We start from the raw sequence: 21244 nt of genomic DNA on the forward strand, positions 1-21244 counted from the left end.
ATTTATATTCTTATTTTACCATTTCTAATTTTTAATTTTTTTAGGTCCAGCTTTAATGGTCGATCCAATTTCACTAAAACTTGATTATCATTTAAAAATACATTATAAATCCGTTCAAGAAATACCACTTCCGGTTAATTTAGAAGTATTAAAGATAACCGGATTAGCAAAAGCTGGTAAAATAAGTTTTTCAAAACTTGCAATCGATTTCACATTAGGAATAAGAGCGGGACGTCGTTATAAAACTCGATACGATTTAAAAATAACAAATTGTCAAAAAGAACATGAAGATGTCTGCATTCGTACAGATGATTTACAAACGAAACCTTTTGTAATTGAATCTGGAGATGAAAACGTTGAAATCTTTGAGAGTGCGGTTGTTTGTCATTTAAAAGCTCATCAAACAGCTGTTTTACAAATTGAATTCTATCCAACCGCCTACGGTTATTATAAAACTTTTTTACCATTTTATTTGCGCAGCGATTCAGCTGTTGATTTTCATAATATAATAGAAGTTAAAGGTAATTACATTAGCCCAACGATAGTCGGAGAACGACTTACCTTCGTTCTACAAGCACACACAACAATTAAAGAGATAGCGTTTAGACCTGTAAAAGAAGGTGTGAAGAAAATGATTTTTTATTCAAGACCGATACCGTTAAAAGTCGTCGCTTGCAGCACAAAAAAATATCTATTTCGAGATCATTATAAAAACTGTAAAATTGCCACAAGCACAAATTTACCAGGATTAACTATGCATATAGAATGGGATTCACTTTATCGATTAAACGATTGTGATTATGAAGTTGAAGTAACTATTAAGTATTCCGCAGAAGAAAACGCTGTATTTTCAAATACAGTACAAATTACTTGTAGTTGTGGAGGTAGTTGGAATGCAACTGTAATTGGATGTGCTGAAAATTGTTTTTTAACTAGTTATGCGTTTGCTGAAACTTTTTTGCCAGATCATTTGGAAGCTTTTGGTATGGTTTCCGATTCTAAAAGAGGATTGGTATCTAGATCTATGACAACAATGGATTTAGATGTAAGAAAAATTATTTAACTTTTATGCATGAAATGAAGTTTCAAAAACAGACACATATGAAAAATTATTAATTTCCACTTTAAATTGTTTGAATGAAAAATTTTAATACACAAATTCTAAGTAGTTTCCAAGTTGAGTTAGTTCTAGTTGTTATTCAGTGTTAGAAAGCCGTACATCTTTTAAGACGGCTAAACTCGAATGTTTCTAGTTCTAGTGTTAGTTCTACTTTTAGTTCAATAAAAATATACAGCAGTTTAGCACTGAATAGCAACTAAAACTAGAACTAACACGAGTTTAGCCGTATGTCTAATAAGACAGCTAAACCCGACTGTTTCTAGTTCTAGTTCTATGCATATATGGATTTCATATGGGTATTTGAGTATTCTATCCAGCCACAATTCTTTTATTGCTTAGATTGCTGCCAATTGCTTATAAGCGACATAAAAGGATACAACAATAGGTTTTGTAAACATGTATACATTTATTTTATGAATAATATGGTTTAGGCAAGGACAGTAGAATCTAACAGGACTGCTACATGCATTGTATTTTTGTAGCCCACTACGGGTTGGTTGCCCGCACTCTACGTCACACTATTTGCCACGCCCTGTTAACTGTCACTCAGTACTATGCGTTTGCTGTGTTTTTTTAGAGATTTAGAGGTTACATGATAGACATTAATACGTCTAAAAAAATAAAACTTCAAAAATAATATGAATACGTCTACGATGTAACCTCTAAAACCACAGCAAACGCATAGAGCTGGGCGTGGCAAATGGTATGACGTAGTTTGCGGGCAGGTTGTCACAACAATGGATGTAGCAGTCCTGTTAGATTCTACTGTCCTTGCGTTTAGGAAGAAAAAGCTTTATAAATTAATCTTCTTTAGAAATAAGTGGTTTTCGTATACCATTGGGTTTGGCTGTGCTGGCAAAACCTTTTTTTTATCCTTATACAATTGAATAAGGAATCTGAGTTCAAAAGGCGTCTGTTGAATATATTTCTATTATAGAACTCTCTAGAAAACTTCCTTGAAAAGTCTTGGCGCTATGTCCTAAAATGCTTGTTACCCGCCTCTGCTGCCTCTTCAGATAGTTGACTAATAGGTAGTAATGCATTTTTTATTATGACTGCTCCGTGAATTTGTATCTTGTGCATTGTTTGTGTCATTGGATACCAAAGGTTCAATTTGACATATTAGCGAGCAGTCTCCAGTGCATATTTGTCGTATTTTTCGATATCTGTTAAGAATTTGGTTGAAATGGTTTCAAGTATGACTTTTAACCTATAAATGAAGTATAAATGATGCCTCCAATATCTGCAGCTAATTTCAGATCCTCAAAAAATCTTCTGCTCGTGTTTCCATCATTCGTATTATCGAAATAGCTTTTTCCATACCCATTTACATACCAGTTTCTTTGCGAAATTTGGCCCGTATTTCTATTTTCCTCTCGTTTTCATTTGTTTCTTCTCTTCTGTGTTTCTTGTATTTCTTGTAGCAATTTGTATGTCAAATGCTTTCAAAAGGTCTTGTCCTGGCATGTAAAATCGATAGCCCAAATTAAATAGCTTCAAAAGATAATTGTTTTTTATTATCCAGTTGGTTGAAGCCTTGGAAGTCGCACCATAGATGTAACAACGACGTGTAAATGTTGCGCTAATAGCGTTGCAGACTTTTCCGCCAACCATTGTCATTATGAATACATGTTTAACGAGAAACATTTCACATCAATATCAACCTCAGTTGCGATTAAAGAGTTTATGGAATTTTAGACATATTTCATCTCTTTATTTGTGATTATGTCAGAACCGTGGAGATGTAGGTGTTGGATCTATACACATTTTCAATGCTTGGAACGGTGTCAAACATAAACCGTTCTCACTTTTGAAAGTTTCATACGTTCTTTTGCACTTTGTTGTCCATTTCGGGGTGCATGTAATATCTTTTAGTACATTGGAAGCATCTCTTTTTCCGGATTTACTCAACTCAGCTTGTCCTGCGTTAACAATAATTCTTTTACCGAGATTGCGTAGCCACACAGCCCACGAATATCAAATTTTCAATATTTATCAATATCAGGTTTTTGAGAAAAGCGTTTTCATTTTTATGGGCTTTGATTTAGCTTGATTTCACTTCGGATTTGAAATTTGCGAAACTGTATTGAAGTTTTTTGTATTGATCTTCATGGAAATCTTCACGCGACAAAAGTTGGAAACAATTTAGTTTTTGTTCCAAATTTGGCTTACAACTTGCTACAAGTTTTCAAGAGATCGAATAAGTGTTTACAGGTCATTATCACTACTCCTGAAATACGCAAAATATAATTGTAATACATTCAACATCATTTGCATATTCAAATTCACTTTCGTAGGGAAAAAATTAAGTATTGACAATTTGTTCATCTGCGCTTTTCCGCGGCAAACATGTTAATTATCTACTACTCACTGCTAAAGTCACTCTAATATTATAATATTAATAAGAAAGGTCACCGGATCTATCTAGAATTTGTAAGTAATACATGAATGAACATAATAAGTAATTACAATGTAGCTATTTCACCTTTTAGATCTGGTTAACGGTCTAATTAGATTAGTACTGACCACATCACAGGAATATGATTGCATCTTTCTAGCGATTTGTTATTATGCGGTTTTGTACTTTTGGCATGATACTATATTCTAGATGGTTGATAATCACAATCCTTTTATGCTAAAACTTTAATGGATTAGATGTATCTATTTTAATCCTAAGTGTGTAAACAATGATGGTTTTTAAACATATTTCTACACACAGTCATAAAATTACTTTTCAAAATGTAAAACTTTTAAAAAATCTCAAAAAATCCAGAGAGATGGACCTATATGAGGAATACTACATTTACGACGGAAGACTGAGGGACGGAGATTTCATCATGAATGACAATACAGAGATAAACAATTACAGACAGAATTTATTAAATTTATTTAAATTCATATTTTTTATATATATTACTTTTCACGTTGCCCACCCCTCCATTTTCTTACATTCGGGTTCAGTCTCCGTCTTCACCTCAGTCTTTCTTAGCGCTTCACGCAAGAATAACATTTTAACATTTGAAATTTAACTTTTTACTTTTTGTCGATTTTTTCTTTTTTCTTTTACGTTTTTGTTTTGTATTCTACGATGATAATTGGTAAGACTAAAGAGATTATTCCTCATATATTTCCTTCTAATTTTTACTTCAATTTACAGTTTTAATAATCTGAAAACCAACACGTGCGCCTCACGGTTCAATTTTTTAAAACTTTATCCAAAGCTAATGTGGTGAAATTAATCCGAAATCATCTAATGTTCCATACGATAACGTTCTCTACTGATCTGTGGCACTCTCGTTGACGGTAAATATCTTTGTTAATTTAATAAAATTTACAAAATGGCTCGTCTTTTCACCTTTTAATAATTGTAATAATTTTGTTATTTTGTAATAATTTTGTTATTTTTTACTATTCTAATATTTTCCACTAATTGTTATATTCTTTACTAATTGTAATTTTTTTTCTCCGCTATTTCTTATAGTCGTGCTTGATAAAGGCTGGATTATCAGCTGAAACATTGTTGCACCGAATTATCCTGTTTTAATACAATAAAACATTTATCATCGTAAATAACTGGCTTTTAATTAATGATGGTATAGTCTGTCATTCTTGATATAATAATCTCGAAATAGCATGTCGGTGAAATGCTGAAATTTTCAAAATCGAATCGTTGTCCATTTTACAATTCTTCCTGTCAGATACTTAACTGAATGTCGTCGGAATCATTAGATCACCAGTCTAGTTGATAATAACTAAAATATTGAAAGCGAACATTTCACCGTCCCTTGGACGAAAATTTGTTTCTTATGATGTGTTATTACATGGGTAGTTCTGAAACTACACCCCTTATTTGTTGCGTCTAAAATAAAATTGCTTTGAGTATCCAACATATTGTTGCCCGTAATGTAACATCTCTAGCACATCGGATTGTAAATTCTTGGGGGTTATACACCAAGAACTTTAAAGTTCGGCAAGAAAAAGTCTTAACAGTTCTTCTGGCCGTTGTACACGTCTAGCCATTTCAGGTCTTTTTGATTATTTGTGGGAAAATATATGGTGTTATATGATCTAAAAGCGAATTTTCGCTCAACCCTACATTTGCAGTAGTAATCTGATCACTTCTCTAACCCTTCCACTGATATGCCTTTTCAACTCTTGTGATTGAATTTAAAATTACCTGTTATTTACCCCGTAAGCCCTTCCACTCATCTCCATTTTAGTTTTATCAACTCTTCTTCCTCCTGCTTATCCTCCAGCTCTTCCCGTTAATCTCCCTTAATGTTCCTTAGTTCAACCTTTCTCTTTTTCACTTCTTACACACTTTCTTTTATGAACCGTTGATAACGACACGGTTCTAGAACATCGCAAAGATCTTATGGCTTTTCTCTGACTCTTCTTGTTTCTATGGCTTCTTGCATTGTGTTCCTTTCCAAATAATAGTGCCAAACATGTGCTGGTGTAGTTTAAGAAATATGTCATCTGTAACCAAAAACCTCATCATCAACGAACATTAGATTATCATATTAATTCAACGTATTCAAAGTATATGTTCTCACGTGGTGGGGGAGTGACCTTGTTTATTTGAAACACTTTGCATGCTACCATCGTAGAAACCTCCGATGGAACGTTGCCGAATGCGGAGTTTTTGCTCGTACAGCTGAAAACTGATTATAATAAACTATTACTCGGTGTTTTTTACTGCCTTCCTACTTATGTATTTCAATTTTATCCGTACTATCAAAAGATCTTGAACGCTTAGTTTATTTATAGGTTCAAGGATTTCTAGAGAGGTTTAAGTTACACAATGTGTTGCATTCGGGTTTTCGCAGTGGCCATAGCACAACTGCTGCCTTCATTAAAGTTACTGATGATATTAGATATGCCTGCGACAACAGATGTGTTACTGTGCTAGTACTGCTCGATTTCAGCAAGGCTTTTGATTCTGTCGACCACAACCTTCTTTTGGCGTCTCTTTCTGCCTACGGATTCACTCCCTCTTGTGTTTATTGGTTTCAATCTTACCTTTCTTATCGCTCCTTGTGCGTACGCGCTAACTCTTCAATCTCTTCTGCTTGTGCAATCAAATGTGGTGTTCCTCAGGGCAGTGTATTGGGTCCGTTACTTTTTTCTTTGTTCGTTATTAGTGTTACTAATTATATCTCGTGTAATTATCATTTGTATGCTGACGACCTCCAGATATATACTACTACAACTGTTTCTGAATTTTCGGAAGCTATTGTGCAACTTAATAACGATCTAACTAAGGATTTGAACTGGTCTCGGAGATACGGACTTAAGTTGAACTCAGTTAAAACGCAAGCTATTGTGTTTGGAACTCGTCAATTACTTGGTAAGATTAATCCATCTACCTGCAGTGATCTGATGCTGGATGGAAATGTCATACGGTTTTTTGACACAGTTAAAAATCTTGGAGTCCTTATGGATTCTGCACTGTCTTGGAAACCGCAAATTCAACATGTTTGCAGAAAAGTTTATTCTAGCTTCCACTCTTTAAAAAACTTCGCTGCTCTCTTCCTCCGGTGGTCCGTCGTAATCTTTGCTACTCACTTATATTTCCCCACTTCGACTATGCGGACGCGGTTTATCCCGATCTCTCAGTGACTCTTCTGAGTAAATTGCAGCGGCTACAAAATAATTTCATCCGGTTCATATTTGACCTAAATAGATTTGAGCATGTAACGCCGTATCGCAATTACATTCAGATGTTAACCTGTGAGGGACGTAGATCCTTTCGTTTATTAACCATTTTATTTAAAATTCTTCATAACTACACCCCTAAGTACTTATCAGATAGGTTCCAGCAATTATCAACTTATGAGCTTGCTACTCGTTCACGTTCTGATACTATTCTTACACTTCCTGTTCATAGCACTGAAATTTATCACAGATCATTTACAGTACAGTCGATTGCGCTGCGGAATGGGCTGCCTTCTGAAATTCGTAATATTTCTAACATTGCTAATTTTAGACATGTTTTAAGGAGCCACTTGCTTGCCCTTCAACTGGCTGTTTCCTGATTATTTGTTCTTTGTCTTTCTCTTTTTTCCTCTCTTCAACTGCTCTCACTTGTTGGCAACTGATATCCGGCAGATTCTTTTGGTCTCTTTTAGCCGCTCCCTTGCTTTTCTTGCTTAATCTTATTTGGTGATAAATGTTAATAATATCTAATTATCATTACTTGCCATATTCAGTAAATATTATTTTTGTTTGTTCTGTTGGGTCATTTGGCAGAGATCGCTTTTGCGATAAAATGATCCATTTGCTAATACTGCTCATACTGCTTATATTGTTTACGTTTAAGTTTATCCATTGCTCGACTAACAATCGACAATGGGATTTTATGTATACATTTTTGTTCTTTTTATTTTTTTTGTATTCTTATTTGTGGCAAAAAATGGTAAATAACTAATAACTATTCCCAGAATTTGACGTGCTACATTTACATGTTCTGAAATAGAGCATTATTTCTATTGCCTTTTTAGCTATCAAAGAATAACACTGAACACTTTTCACAATGTATCAATTCATTGTTAACTGTAATATCATTGGAATCTTCTTTCTCACATGACACTTCTTTGGGCTACCTTTCTTGTATCTTTTATCATTAAACTTCTTAGATTACACTTTGTGAGTCTTAAAAGACGCACGGCAAAACCTGAAAGTTTCTAGTTTTAGTTCTAATTTTAGTTCAATTAGTTTACCTAATCAACTAATCTTTTTTAGTCTGTTTTATATGCAAGACCATCATTAATGTCAGCAATTTCGCGAAAAGATCTTGGCAGAATAGGAACGGCAGAATTTCATACGATGGAATTTTTTAGTTCCTACCCATTTTTCCCAACCGAACCAAGTAGCTTAACATCATATTTGGAATGTTGCATTGATCATATGGAAGAATGGGTTTGTAATCAGTGTTTTTATAAAACAATTCGCTACCAAATACCCGGAACGATTTGTACTATGGTTTCAATTTCAAAAAGCGAAAATATAGCAATTAGAAGTAAAAAAGATCGTAAAGTAGATTTTTTAGTACCACCTTACGTAAAATTATTAATTAATATGGTCGGACCTCAAATGGTAAGCTATTTGGAGCTTGGGAAAGCCCCAAAAACGGAAGAAGATACATGTTGGTATTTGTATACTGTTTATGATAACGCGATACGTTTTATAAAAAGTTTGGGAGGTTATTTTATTTGTTTAAAACCCGAACATCTTTTAACTTACGACATGTTTTTGGCTTTTAAAATTTATATTATGCCAACTTTAGGACAAAATGTTGCAAGCACATCGAAATCTATTAAAAATTATGAGGAGTTTTCTCATTTAGCAAAACAATCCTGGCTGGATTTACTTTTACAAACATATAAAGTTTTATATTTATACAGATTAAATTCTATTTTAATGGTTACAACAACAGACCCATTAATTTCGCCAGTAATTGAACCATTAGAAAATTTTAAAAAATCTGTAAAAAATTTTACAAGGAACGCAAACATTTTTAGTAACGCAGAATTATTATTAATAAATTGGTTAGAGTACCATTACACAAAAAGTAAGAAAATTATTTGGGATGAACCCTTACCAGATAAAGATGTAAATTTTTTTGGCCAAAATCTTCACGATGGTTTCGTTTTCGCTGCTGTAACCGGTGTTTATTGCCCTTATATGATTCCTTATTTAAGAAAAATGATAATTGATGCTGATATGTTTGAAGAATTATTACATAATACTTGTATAGTTACAAGATGTTGGAAAATGTTAAATTGTAGTTTTGCTGTTAAACCTGAAGATATTCTCGATCCAAATTCAGTACATATGTTAATGTTAATAGCTTATTTATTTGAGGTTTTACCAAGTATGTATCCATACGAAACGATTGATTTTACAATTGGATTATCACAAAAAGCCTTTAACACAATCGTTTTAAAAAATATAAACGATTTTCCTATTTGTTATAAAGTTATATTCTTTTCAAACGAAGATAATTGTTTTACAACAGATGAAGATATGTATGTTATACCACCAGGAAAGTCGTGTAAAATTCTAATAACATATTACGCGAAATTCGCGAAGAATATAACTTGTACATTATTCTTAAGTGGTGAAAATGATAGTTATCATTTTTCAAGAAATCGGGCATTCACGTTAATTGGAATACCAGATGTAACTTATATGACATCAACAATAAAATATCCAATTTATCTTTATGAAGTATCAGATGTATCATTTACAGTAAAATCGCCATATTCTATTGAAACAGCTTATAATATTCAATTAACTTACGATATGGTTCAAACACCAGACGATTTAGCTAACATTCCATTTGCGCAAAAAGAAGAACTTCAAACACCATCGAAATTTATGCCTGTCTCAACCACAACACAATTTGATGAGACAGGAGTATTTGAATTTCAAGCTTTTTGTACCATTTTAATGTACGAAGAACAAAGCGTTTATATTTACTTTAGAAACCCAAATGTAGGTGATTTCGCGATTAATTTTGAGATCATTATGAAAGAATCTCGTTCAAAAGAAGTCATCGAGGTTTTTTTACCTAAAAATGTTATGGACTTTAGACAATCAAGTACTGGAGGAGGATTAGAACGCGTTTTTCTTGAGATACCATGTCGAAACAGATTATTTTGGAATACGATTATGGAGTTAATGTTGAGGATTTGTGAAGGGGATGTTTTAGATTTTTTTAAAAGAAATATTGGTAAGAAAATTATTATTTTTGTTATTTTGTAGTTTTAAGATTACATTAAAATTTATAATACAAGGGTGAGTATTTTTAGTAAGATCATAAGAAAAGTGTAGTGCAAATTACCAAATCAGTGTAGGGACAATTCACCGATAAAAAGGAATTTGTGAGAAACTCATTGAGGACAGCCGATTCTGTAGAATCCAAGAAGCTAGGAGAACCTCATCTTTGCGAGGACTACTAAGCAATCATTTAAGAAACATTTAATCAAAGGCATTCTCATATGATTGCATTGGATGAAAAGACGCTCCAGCAACATTCCAAAGGATGTTTTACCAGAATACTCTTTTGATTTAAGCAATATTGCGTGATGTGTTATGTTCATCTTTTAATAGTGAGAAGAGTCTTTTAATAATTTATTCAAAAGAGACAATGTGAAACATTTTATGCAGGAATTTTGCGTTTTTGGGTTTATACGGTACTAGTTAATTGCTATAACCAATATTTGAACCAAATAAACAACAAGTCAGTTGCAACTTTGTCGTAGTTGTAGTTCTAGTGTTTGGTATATATGTCTTTAATACAACAGGCTATATAAGATGCCACAAATGACATCTTTGAGATAATCAACGCGATTTTCCATATCCAGATAAAATATCGTGTGAGATTAATCTTTGAAATGTAGCTTTGAGTGTTTTTTAATTGTGCCTTTAATTAATGCCTTTCTTCACTTCTCGTTACTTCTAGCACATAATCGCATCGACTCTTCTCTATAGCGGCCCTTACACGATCAATAGTATTGTCAATATTAGTATTGACAATACAACCATCAATCCTCGTGGTAACTAGTCTCAATACTTCACCACCTTACACGATCAATATTATTGTCAATACTTTTGTTAATAAGTTTGCTCAATAAGTTACCTTTTTACCACGAACAGGATGAATCTACGTAGTTTTACTCGGTTATTCCTTTCCACGTATGGATAATCGTACAAAAGCTTGCGTAGCTATTATTTTGGCGCTTGGAACTACTCGTCGAGTGAAACGCAAACACTGGATGAAAGAATGGTTGAAGAAGAGAGATAAATATTCTCATCTAGTACTGTTGAAAAAAATCAACCTCTGCGATGATGATTTCAAGATCTACTTTTGAATGGATGAAAGTTCCTTTAATAAACTGTTACAGATGGTTGAACTACTTTTAAAAAGACAGGATAACAATATGAAAGAAAGTACAAGTGTTAGGGAAAGATTAGCCTTAACCCTGAGGTACTTGGCCACAGGAAAAAATATTTAAGACTTGAAGTTTTCTATTATATCGTCCCAAGCAACTATCAGCAAAGCTGTAATAGAAACCTGTGAAACCTTTATATATGTCCTACAAGACATGAACCAACAGTATCTTCATCGTGTTGAACGTCAACAACGTCAGTTAATGGATCGGTTATTTTCATCACTTCTTCACAGGCGCGTGGCTTGAACTGAACTGTGTGTAATGTAGAAAATAAGAATTAAACCTGTTTTCAAATCATCTGGGTTAACCCTTTAACGGTTAGTGGCTTCTATAGAGACCACTTATCAATAAGGTCAAATAGCTTCATTATCACAACTAAATCGTTTCCAAAAACGAAAAAATAATTTGGCTGTTAAAAGGTTAAAATAAATATATGTTTTTTCAGTGTGTCTTGTTACAATAACATGTATTGTTATTGTTACAATTAAATAATAGTATATTATTCAACAAGCGTATAATGGCGGCTATTACCCACAAAGATGAAGTTGCAACACGACCGAGTGAAGCGAGCGAGTGTTGTAATCTGAGTGGGTAACATCCATTATTTTATTAAATTAAACGCATTATTGTTTTGCTATATAGGAGCCTTTGTTTCCTTTTAATTATTCGGTAATGATTCAGCCAACTTTGTCTCTTTCCCCTCGTTCTTACCCCACATTTCTCTTTTGACTAAGAAGATGATCCGCTTTTGTGGTATCGCAAATCTAATTCTTCGTTGATTTTATATCTGGCATGAACTCATCGACTTAATTGGAACAATTATGAAGTGATGACAAAGTGTTATTCCAACCAATGGTTTGTAGAATTGTTTCCAATAGCTAACTCATGGTCGATTTAGAGTGTAAATTCTTGAAAATGCAAAAGCATCGCGGGCCGGTAACATCCCAGCAGAACTTATGAAATTTGGAACAACAAAGCTTTACCAACAACTTGAGACACTATAACACCATACATAAAAAGAAAGACATACAAAACTGCGATTGTTAGAGAGGTATACAGTAATGGGCACGTTGTGTAAAGTATTTGGTAATAAACTGTCCAAAAAATATACTTAGGTAACAGAGATATGAAAGAAGTTATGGGTATCCCACAAAGCAACTTATGGGGCAGAAAGAAATTTATACCAATAAGCAACAGGTAAAATCAAGATGGGACAGAGAATTCGACACTCTCTTTGGCTTCTACATCACTAACAGATTCAAGCAGGATTACTGCCTATCCACGATTTTGTTCGTAATATATCTAGAGCAAGCGCTAAAACCGCTAAAACACAGAATCAACTACACACTGTGTTTCGTCGACGACCAAATAATAATCGCACAAGATCAGCAAGATATGGAGTACATGATCAGGAAGCTCATAGAAAAATATAGTGAATGTGGCTTGGAAGTTAATATACAGGGTGTTTCTAAATGAATATTGGGGTTTTCAGGCTTTGTAGTATTTATTACATGTAACTTAAAATCATAGTTAAGTGTTATTAGTGTATCATAACCAGTGTTCAATGGGGACATTGAATACTTGTAAGCTTTACACTGCACACTTCAAGTCGATACGTGACATTCAACCAATCGGGTATTTCGTGCACCATCTTGCTGCCAAATGAAATTATTTGGGTCGTCTTCTACCAATTGGGGAAATAGCCATAGTTGTAGAGCATCAAGATAGGAAATGCCAGTTGCAGTTGAGAGAAAAGGCACAAAAACAATCAATTTAGGGGAATCTCGTTGCAATTCGACAATCTCGTCAGGATTTTCTGAGTCCCAGATGCGCATATTATGAGTGTTCACATATCCACTGATGTGAAATGTGGATTCATCGCTGAAAACAACATGATCCTGAGAATCGTCGTGCAAAAAACATTTCATGTGCAATGTTTTAATCCGGAACGCACGTTGCACAGTAACTACAGATTCGGACTTTGCAAACTGCAGAAAATAAAAAGCTTTCTGTTCTCTAGTCGCCACTTTTTTTCTACCGCTTTCTAGCGCATGCGCAAAGGCGCTAGCTCATAGGCTACCATGCGCGTACCTACAAACAGAACTGTTTGAGTTGCTCTTTTATTTAATATATTTATTATGATTTTAAGTTTTATGTAATAAATACCACAAAGCGTTAAAACTCCGATATAACGATGGGAAGTGCTTAAATATACCAGCAAGTACAAATAGTTGGGAGCACAAATAACCAGACTGAAGAGCAATAGTAATGACGAATGGCATGTTGTGGGATCAAATAACACGATAGTAAAGAGCAGAATAGTATACAGTAACGAAGTATGGTCACTTAAAGAAAAGCGGAGAAAATCTTGAAGTCAATAGAAATGGATTACTAACGAAGTGCGGTGGGCAATCGACAATGGATCGGACGAAATGTTAAATGAGAGGCTACCAAAACAAATACGGCAATGGAAAATATTTGGTTACAAACAGCAACTTCAACAACAGTCGCTAAACGGCTTGGGTTAAAGTTTTGAAATTATTCACGGTTACGATTATGGTTAAATTCGATATCAGTTGTACCAAGTTACATTTTCTGCAGAGAGAGTTTTATTGTGACTATATCAAGAAGAGACAACGTACGATTCATTTCGTCTTCATGAATGTCACAACTCATTTTGTAAAGATTCATAAGTCTTAAGTTTTTGCCAAAATGAAAATGATCTAAATCAATTTTGAAACTACTTAAATAGGTATTGGATCTTTTAGATATGGTGGTTATTGTCTTGGTTGTAATGGATTTCATTATAGATATAAACATCATCATAATTTCCATGATTTTCACCATCAGCATGATTTTCACAATTTCGATCATTATAACTTTTAATCAAAACAATTTAATCGTTCGAAATAAATTTATTTAAGAATTATGTCGTTATTATTTAACATTTTTCACTTCATTTTATTTACTTTTATGTTCAAGTTGACCAAAACACATAATCATATCGTAAAACCCTTCACATTCCGTTGTTAATTTTCCGTAGCACTCATCGACTTGCTCCTGGGTACTTCCGGGTAATTTTGATTCAATGTATCCCTCTTGTAATTTATTATCAGCAGTTACGTAACCCACCGTTTTAAAAACACATCTCATCAAACATTTTTGGTCGTGACTCAATGGAACGCGGCGAAATTTTATCAATTTTTCGTGTTGAGCCGGATCCAATTCCAATTCTGCGACACATTTAGTGTTGGCATCTTGCATTTCGTCAGCCTTAAATTAAATTAAAAAAATTATAATCTTGTAATGTTTATTTAAAATTTATTTAAGCTTACTTTAAGCTGTAATACCAAAAAAACGCTGGTAACGATGAAAACGATCTTCATGTTTGTAGTTTTTAACATAACGTTTGAATTCGATTTAATTTTTACCACATTTATATGGATGAGTTCGTTCCTGAGGTAAATTACCATTTTTTATTAAATCCGTTTGTATAAAGAGTTATTTGTTGAATAATTACACAAAATTATATGGTAGTAGAAAATTGTGTATGGCATAAAGTTTTGTTATATAATTTTTTTTACCGTATTATTATAATAATATAATATTTTTGTTGTAAATTATGATTTATAACAAATATTAGAATCTCTATTTTTTATATTATATACTGCATAAGCAAATGGTTGAAGAATTTTAAGATGTTCATCAATTCAATTCATCAATAAATTCAATTTTTCAATAAAAATATTTAATGAAATTTGGGTAAGTCTGTCATAATAACAATTCCATCTGGTCATTCCAGGATAATTGAGATTATGTCCTAAAGTAGCTTTGACTATTTCTGCTGATTTTGGACGATCACATTTATTCCATAAAATAGATATCCTAATGCCCTATTATTTATATTCTGATTATCCTACATTGTTAACCTGCAATTTTATTTATAATGAATAATGAATCGATTTAGTAGTAACATATTCTTTTCTGACCTTCTGGTGATGGTTTAGAAACATAGTTAGCTTATGTTCTCGTAGCTCATCATGTCAATTTTTCAATTGAGAAAGAATCATCAGTGAATTATCTAAACAAATAACATGGAATTATACTGTGGTAACAATTTCAGATGATTTCATTGCGTTTGGGATGGTATTGATTTTACCATGTTCGTACCATGACGTTGTTATTATAGAGTTAATACTAGTTAACTGAGTTAATTGGTTTTTTGTTCCATTGAATCAATTATTTATTTTGAGTTTTTGTCCAATATTTTCTTGTATTCTTTATCGGTTAATCATTTTATTCTTTAGTCTCTTCTGAAATTTTACTATTTATGTGTTTTTAAAAATGATTTTACAACCTTTATATACAAATAACTTTTTTATATTTTTTTCAGGTACTACAATAGGAATGCAAATTTTACAAGAAATAATTTTGGGTTCCGGCATTGATAAATCAAACCTTTGTGATTCAGTTAAATATGATATTGTACTAGATAATACCGATAGTGGAATCATTTTACCGGATAATGTATTTATTGAAGATGAATGTTCCCACAATACAATTTCAATACCACTGAAATTCCTTAATACCGGTGATTTGCCTTCAGATTTTACATTTTCCTTAATATCGCAGGATGGCCGTTATAGACGTTATTACGTTACAAATTTTACATGTGATCCATAAACGAAAACCGAACTTTTTTATAATTATAAAATGTTTATATTTTTTATGCATTAATATCAATAAAACTTTTTTTTTCATTAATTCAAAATAAAATCAATGGACTTTAATCGCACGAAGATGAAAATTTATGAGGTAACGTGTCGTATGTTTTAATTTTTTCTTACATTTTTTTTCTTTCATTAAAGCAATTTATTCGTACTTCTTACGCATTTAGCTTGTTCAATTTAACCACTTGTTGCATCACGTTTAATAATAATATATTATAATAATAACCATTTAAATCAATTCAATTATTATACATTTACGTAAAATTTGGTTATTTACTTTTAATTTGATTACAAAGGTTTAATATAACAAGAGAACCTCTCAACCGATTTTAATGATCAATATCTCATTCGAAAGCTTAATCCTTGGCCAATATGTAAGTAGAAATGCCCGATTCTAAATCTCTTTTGAATTCCGCAAAAACGCCAACATATTACGAAAGTACACGAAAATAACACAAAAATTACCTTTTTAGGTAATCATAACTCGTAGATGATGTACTTGATTATTAAAATCAATATCTCATTAGATTCGCCATAGTTTCTTCTATCAAAATTATAAAATGCCTGATCTCATTTTTTTCCTGTTAACCTTGTACAGCTTTCAGAATGACACCGTGTTCGGCTTACAATAAGAAAATATTAATTTAGTTAACCTAAGCACAAGATATGGAACATTCTAGAAAAAAGTTTTATTGTAAAAGTTGTAGTAAACTTTATTCTTAACAATATTGCTCTTTTACACTTTTGCTCTCAGATGCATAAGTATCGAGCAAAATTCGAATAGGCGAAAAGTAGATGAAATCGTGGTTTTACATTTTCTTGTTGGTAGAGCACGGGATTGGGAACGTTTTAAAAAAAAAGTTTTTGTATGAAAGTTGTAGGAAACTTTATTCTTAACAATATTGCTCTTTTACACTTTTACTCTCAGATGCAGAAATATCGAAACAAAATCGAATAGATGAAAATTAGATAAAATCGTGGTTTTACATTTTGTTGTTGGTAGAGCACGGGATTGGGAACGTTTTAGAAAAAAAGTTTTGGTATAAAAGTTGTAGCAAATTTTATTCTTAACAATATTGCTCTTTTACATTTTTACTCTTAGACGCATCAATATTAAGAAAAATTCGAATATGTGAAAATTAGATAAAATCGAGGTTTACATTTTGTTGTTACTAGAGCAAGTGATTTGAAACATTTTAGAAAAAAAGTTTTAGTATAAAAGATATAGCCAACTTTATTCTAAACAATATTGCTCTCTTACACTTTTACTCTCAGATGCATAAATATCGAGCAAAATTCGAATAGGTGGAAATTATATAAAATCGTGATTTTACATTTTATGGTTGGTAGAGCACGGGATTGGGAACGTTTTAGAAAAAAAGTTTTGGTATAAAAGTTGTAGCAAATTTTATTCTAAAGAATATTGCTGTTTTACAGTTTTGCTCTCAAATGCATAAATATCGAGCAAAATTCGAATAGGTGGAAATTATATAAAATCGTGATTTTACATCTTATGGTTGGTAGAGCACGGGATTGGGAACGTTTTAAAAAAAAGTTTTTGTATGAAAGTTGTAGGAAACTTTATTCTTAACAATATTGCTATTTTAAACTTTTGCTCTCAGATGCAGAAATATCGAAAAAAAATCGAATAGGTGAAAATTAGATAAAATCGTGGTTTTACATTGTGTTGTTGGTAGAGCACGGGTTTGGGAACGTTTTAGAAAAAATGTTTTGGTATAAAAGTTGTAGCAAATTTTATTCTAAACAATATTGCTGTTTTACACATTTGCTCTCAGATGCAGAAATATCGAGCAAAATTCGAATAGGCGAAAAGTAGATGAAATCGTGTTTTTTTTTACATTTTGTTGTTGGTAGAGCACGGGATTGGGAACGTTTTAGAAAAAAAGTTTGGGTATAAAAGTTGTAGCAAATTTTATTCTTAACAATATTGCTCTTTTACATTTTTACTCTTAGACGCATCAATATTAAGAAAAATTCGAATATGTGAAAATTAGATGAAATCGAGGTTTTACATTTTGTTGTTACTAGAGCAAGTGATTTGAAACATTTTAGAAAAAAAGTTTTAGTATAAAAGATATAACCAATTTTATTCTTAACAACATTGCCCTTTTACAATTTTGCTCTCAGATGCATAAATATCGAGCAAAATTCGATTACAAAAATTGTAGGCTACCTTCGTATGGGGTTTGATTTTATTCTTTTTTATTTTATTCTTTATTCAATAAATATAAATTTTTTAAAGCCCCATCAAATCCACACATCAATCCATCCATTTTCAAGAGGTTCACGTCTATTAAAACGAAATCACTTTAGGGAAAGCTTGATGGTTGATGCTGTTGGGACCCTTTTGTCTGGTTGCCAAGGTAACAGAGTGGCCCTTTCCTCGTTCCATCTCTGTTCTTGTCATCTGCAACAAGTAGGAAATGAAGTGAAGCTTTGGAGACCTAAAGCTCTCCTTTCCCAAGGCCTTTTACCATTGAAAAGGTCGATTTAACTTTGTCCCAAAGGATAAATCAAACTTATTCAAGCTGTAAATGAAGGCATGATTAATTAATTTATGTGTAATAAACATTAAATAGTAAATTCTGACTTTATTTTAGAGGGAGAAAAAGAAAATTGAAGTAGCTTATTGGACTTTTAGATTTAGGAATTCGTTTTCATCTCTTTTCGCAAGAGGGAAGATTTGTGGCGATAAGAAGATTTAATTTCGAATAAATCTTTTCTTTTCTAAATCTATACACTTTGTTATGGTATGATTTATTAATCATTTCCTGTAATTACAAACCAAAACAGACTAAAAAGGAAAAAAACCAGATTAAATTTCTTAAAAAAACGGTAGCTTTCATTTAAATTATAAAGGGGATTACCACTGACCACAAAAAGAAATAAAAAAAAAACAAGGTAAAGACCGATGACGCAAAACCACTCGCGTGAGTATGTTTAAGTAACATTCTGTCACAAACTAGCTCTCGAGAACTGCTCGTTTCCCGTAGTGGGTTTCCTAGCTAGGTCCACGGAGCGGCTCGCGTACCCAACTGTCCACGCACTACCGTTTTCTTGATAGCTAGCAATGACTGAGTTAGGGTTTGGCACACTGCATTCGTTCACTTGAAAGCGAACGGCAGTAATTTGAAATTAAGAATAAAAATAGATTGAAAGAAAACGAAATTTCACTGCTAAAGAATAAGTTTGCTTTATTTTTGAAAAAGAACGTATTATATTATATAAAAAAAAAACAACTGACAAAGATTTTAAAAAGTAAAAATTACATGACATAAGCTATTCAACAACATCATTACGAAATTTGCCGAGGTGGTTAGCAGGTTCAATGAGAAATCGGAAGTTTAAGATTTTAATAACGCTTACCCGTTTGTTAAAGTAAAATATTCATCGAAGAAAGAGAATCCAATTCAACGAATTTTATAACTAAATTGCTATACGTTCAAATCGCACGTTTCGACTTTAAAAACACAACAAAAACTTTAATTTCCCGGTTTCGCCCGATGCTTTTCTATTCCAATCCCGTAACCGACTCCCCGATTTTTTCTTCATTTCTTCCCTGCTCCATCTACTCTAACTGCCACCTCGGCACATTCCTGCCAGAACCGCCTACGTAGTATTTAGTCTGGACCCTCGGTTCTCAAGACGCAACTTCGTAATTAAATTACAAAGTTCTGCCTGTATTGCGTTTTATTATTTTTTTTTTAATCGCTTTCGAATCCCAAAATGCGGTTTGTTACATCCCTCCCACCTTTTTAAAAGAAGGCTCCCTTAAGAGCCTTATTTATGATACCAAAATGAACAATACAAACCGCATTCTAGTATTTCCGATATCTACTTGAAATCTTAAGAATCAACAATCTCAATCGTTACAAAAAGTCTACATCTAAACACTTCTCAGTAACATAGAGTCCAATTTTCACATAATTTTAATTACGAAAACACATTTTTATTGATATTCTTTTGAAAAAAAAATTGACTTTTTGTTTCAAAAGAATATCAATAAAAATGTGTTTTCGTAATTAAAATTATGTGAAAATTGGACTCTATGTTACTGAGAAGTGTTTAGATGTAGACTTTTTGTAACGATTGAGATTGTTGATTCTTAAGATTTCAAGTAGATATCGGAAATACTAGAATGCGGTTTGTATTGTTCATTTTGGTATCATAAATAAGGCTCTTAAGGGAGCCTTCTTTTAAAAAGGTGGGAGGGATGTAACAAACCGCATTTTGGGATTCGAAAGCGATTAAAAAAAAAATAATAAAACGCAATACAGGCAGAACTTTGTAATTTAATTACGAAGTTGCGTCTTGAGAACCGAGGGTCCAGACTAAATACTACGTAGGCGGTTCTGGCAGGAATGTGCCGAGGTGGCAGTTAGAGTAGATGGAGCAGGGAAGAAATGAAGAAAAAATCGGGGAGTCGGTTACGGGATTGGAATAGAAAAGCATCGGGCGAAACCGGGAAATTAAAGTTTTTGTTGTGTTTTTAAAGTCGAAACGTGCGATTTGAACGTATAGCAATTTAGTTATAAAATTCGTTGAATTGGATTCTCTTTCTTCGATGAATATTTTACTTTAACAAACGGGTAAGCGTTATTAAAATCTTAAACTTCCGATTTCTCATTGAACCTGCTAACCACCTCGGCAAATTTCGTAATGATGTTGTTGAATAGCTTATGTCATGTAATTTTTACTTTTTAAAATCTTTGTCAGTTGTTTTTTTTTTATATAATATAATACGTTCTTTTTCAAAAATAAAGCAAACTTATTCTTTAGCAGTGAAATTTCGTTTTCTTTCAATCTATTTTTATTCTTAATTTCAAATTACTGCCGTTCGCTTTCAAGTGAACGAATGCAGTGTGCCAAACCCTAACTCAGTCATTGCTAGCTATCAAGAAAACGGTAGTGCGTGGACAGTTGGGTACGCGAGCCGCTCCGTGGACCTAGCTAGGAAACCCACTACGGGAAACGAGCAGTTCTCGAGAGCTAGTTTGTGACAAACTCTTTTGCAGGGAGTACGCCATTGTTGGCGTTTGTGTTTTAACCCAAGAAAGAAAATCTAAAATCATCCAATATGGTGAACTTCACGGTAGACGAAATCCGTACCATGATGGACAAAAAGAAGAATATCCGTAACATGTCCGTCATCGCGCACGTGGACCACGGAAAATCGACTCTTACAGACTCCCTCGTATCCAAAGCTGGTATCATTGCCGGTGCCAAAGCTGGAGAGACTCGATTTACCGATACTAGGAAAGATGAACAGGAACGGTGTATTACCATCAAGTCAACTGCCATATCCATGTTCTTTGAGCTTGAAGACAAGGATTTAGTCTTCATCACAAACCCCGACCAACGCGAAAAAGAAGAAAAAGGTTTCTTAATCAATTTAATTGATTCTCCTGGGCACG

General features: G+C 32.9%; 1 protein-coding gene and 1 long non-coding RNA gene across 2 annotated transcripts in view; one reads left to right on the forward strand and one right to left on the reverse strand.

Annotated features, from left to right (window-relative positions):
* LOC111414074 (cilia and flagella-associated protein 47-like) overlaps nucleotides 1-15855 on the forward strand; it is a 29900-nt gene extending 14045 nt beyond the window's left edge. The window contains exons 8-10 of the mRNA XM_023045255.2: nucleotides 45-1045; nucleotides 7865-9857; nucleotides 15473-15855. Coding sequence (XP_022901023.2) covers nucleotides 45-1045; nucleotides 7865-9857; nucleotides 15473-15762 — 3284 coding nt within the window. The 3' untranslated portion in view covers nucleotides 15763-15855. The remainder of the gene's footprint in view (nucleotides 1-44; nucleotides 1046-7864; nucleotides 9858-15472) is intronic.
* A 997-nt stretch (nucleotides 15856-16852) lies between these two features.
* LOC139430018 (uncharacterized) lies at nucleotides 16853-18778 on the reverse strand. The gene is made up of 2 exons (XR_011640585.1): nucleotides 18305-18778; nucleotides 16853-18237 (listed from the first exon to the last, which is right to left on the reverse strand). It is a non-coding gene; the product is annotated as an uncharacterized lncRNA (long non-coding RNA).
* Between the last annotated feature and the right edge of the window lie 2466 nt (nucleotides 18779-21244).

This window comes from Onthophagus taurus, chromosome 6, assembly GCF_036711975.1.
Source record: "Onthophagus taurus isolate NC chromosome 6, IU_Otau_3.0, whole genome shotgun sequence".
NCBI lineage: Eukaryota > Metazoa > Arthropoda > Insecta > Coleoptera > Scarabaeidae > Onthophagus > Onthophagus taurus.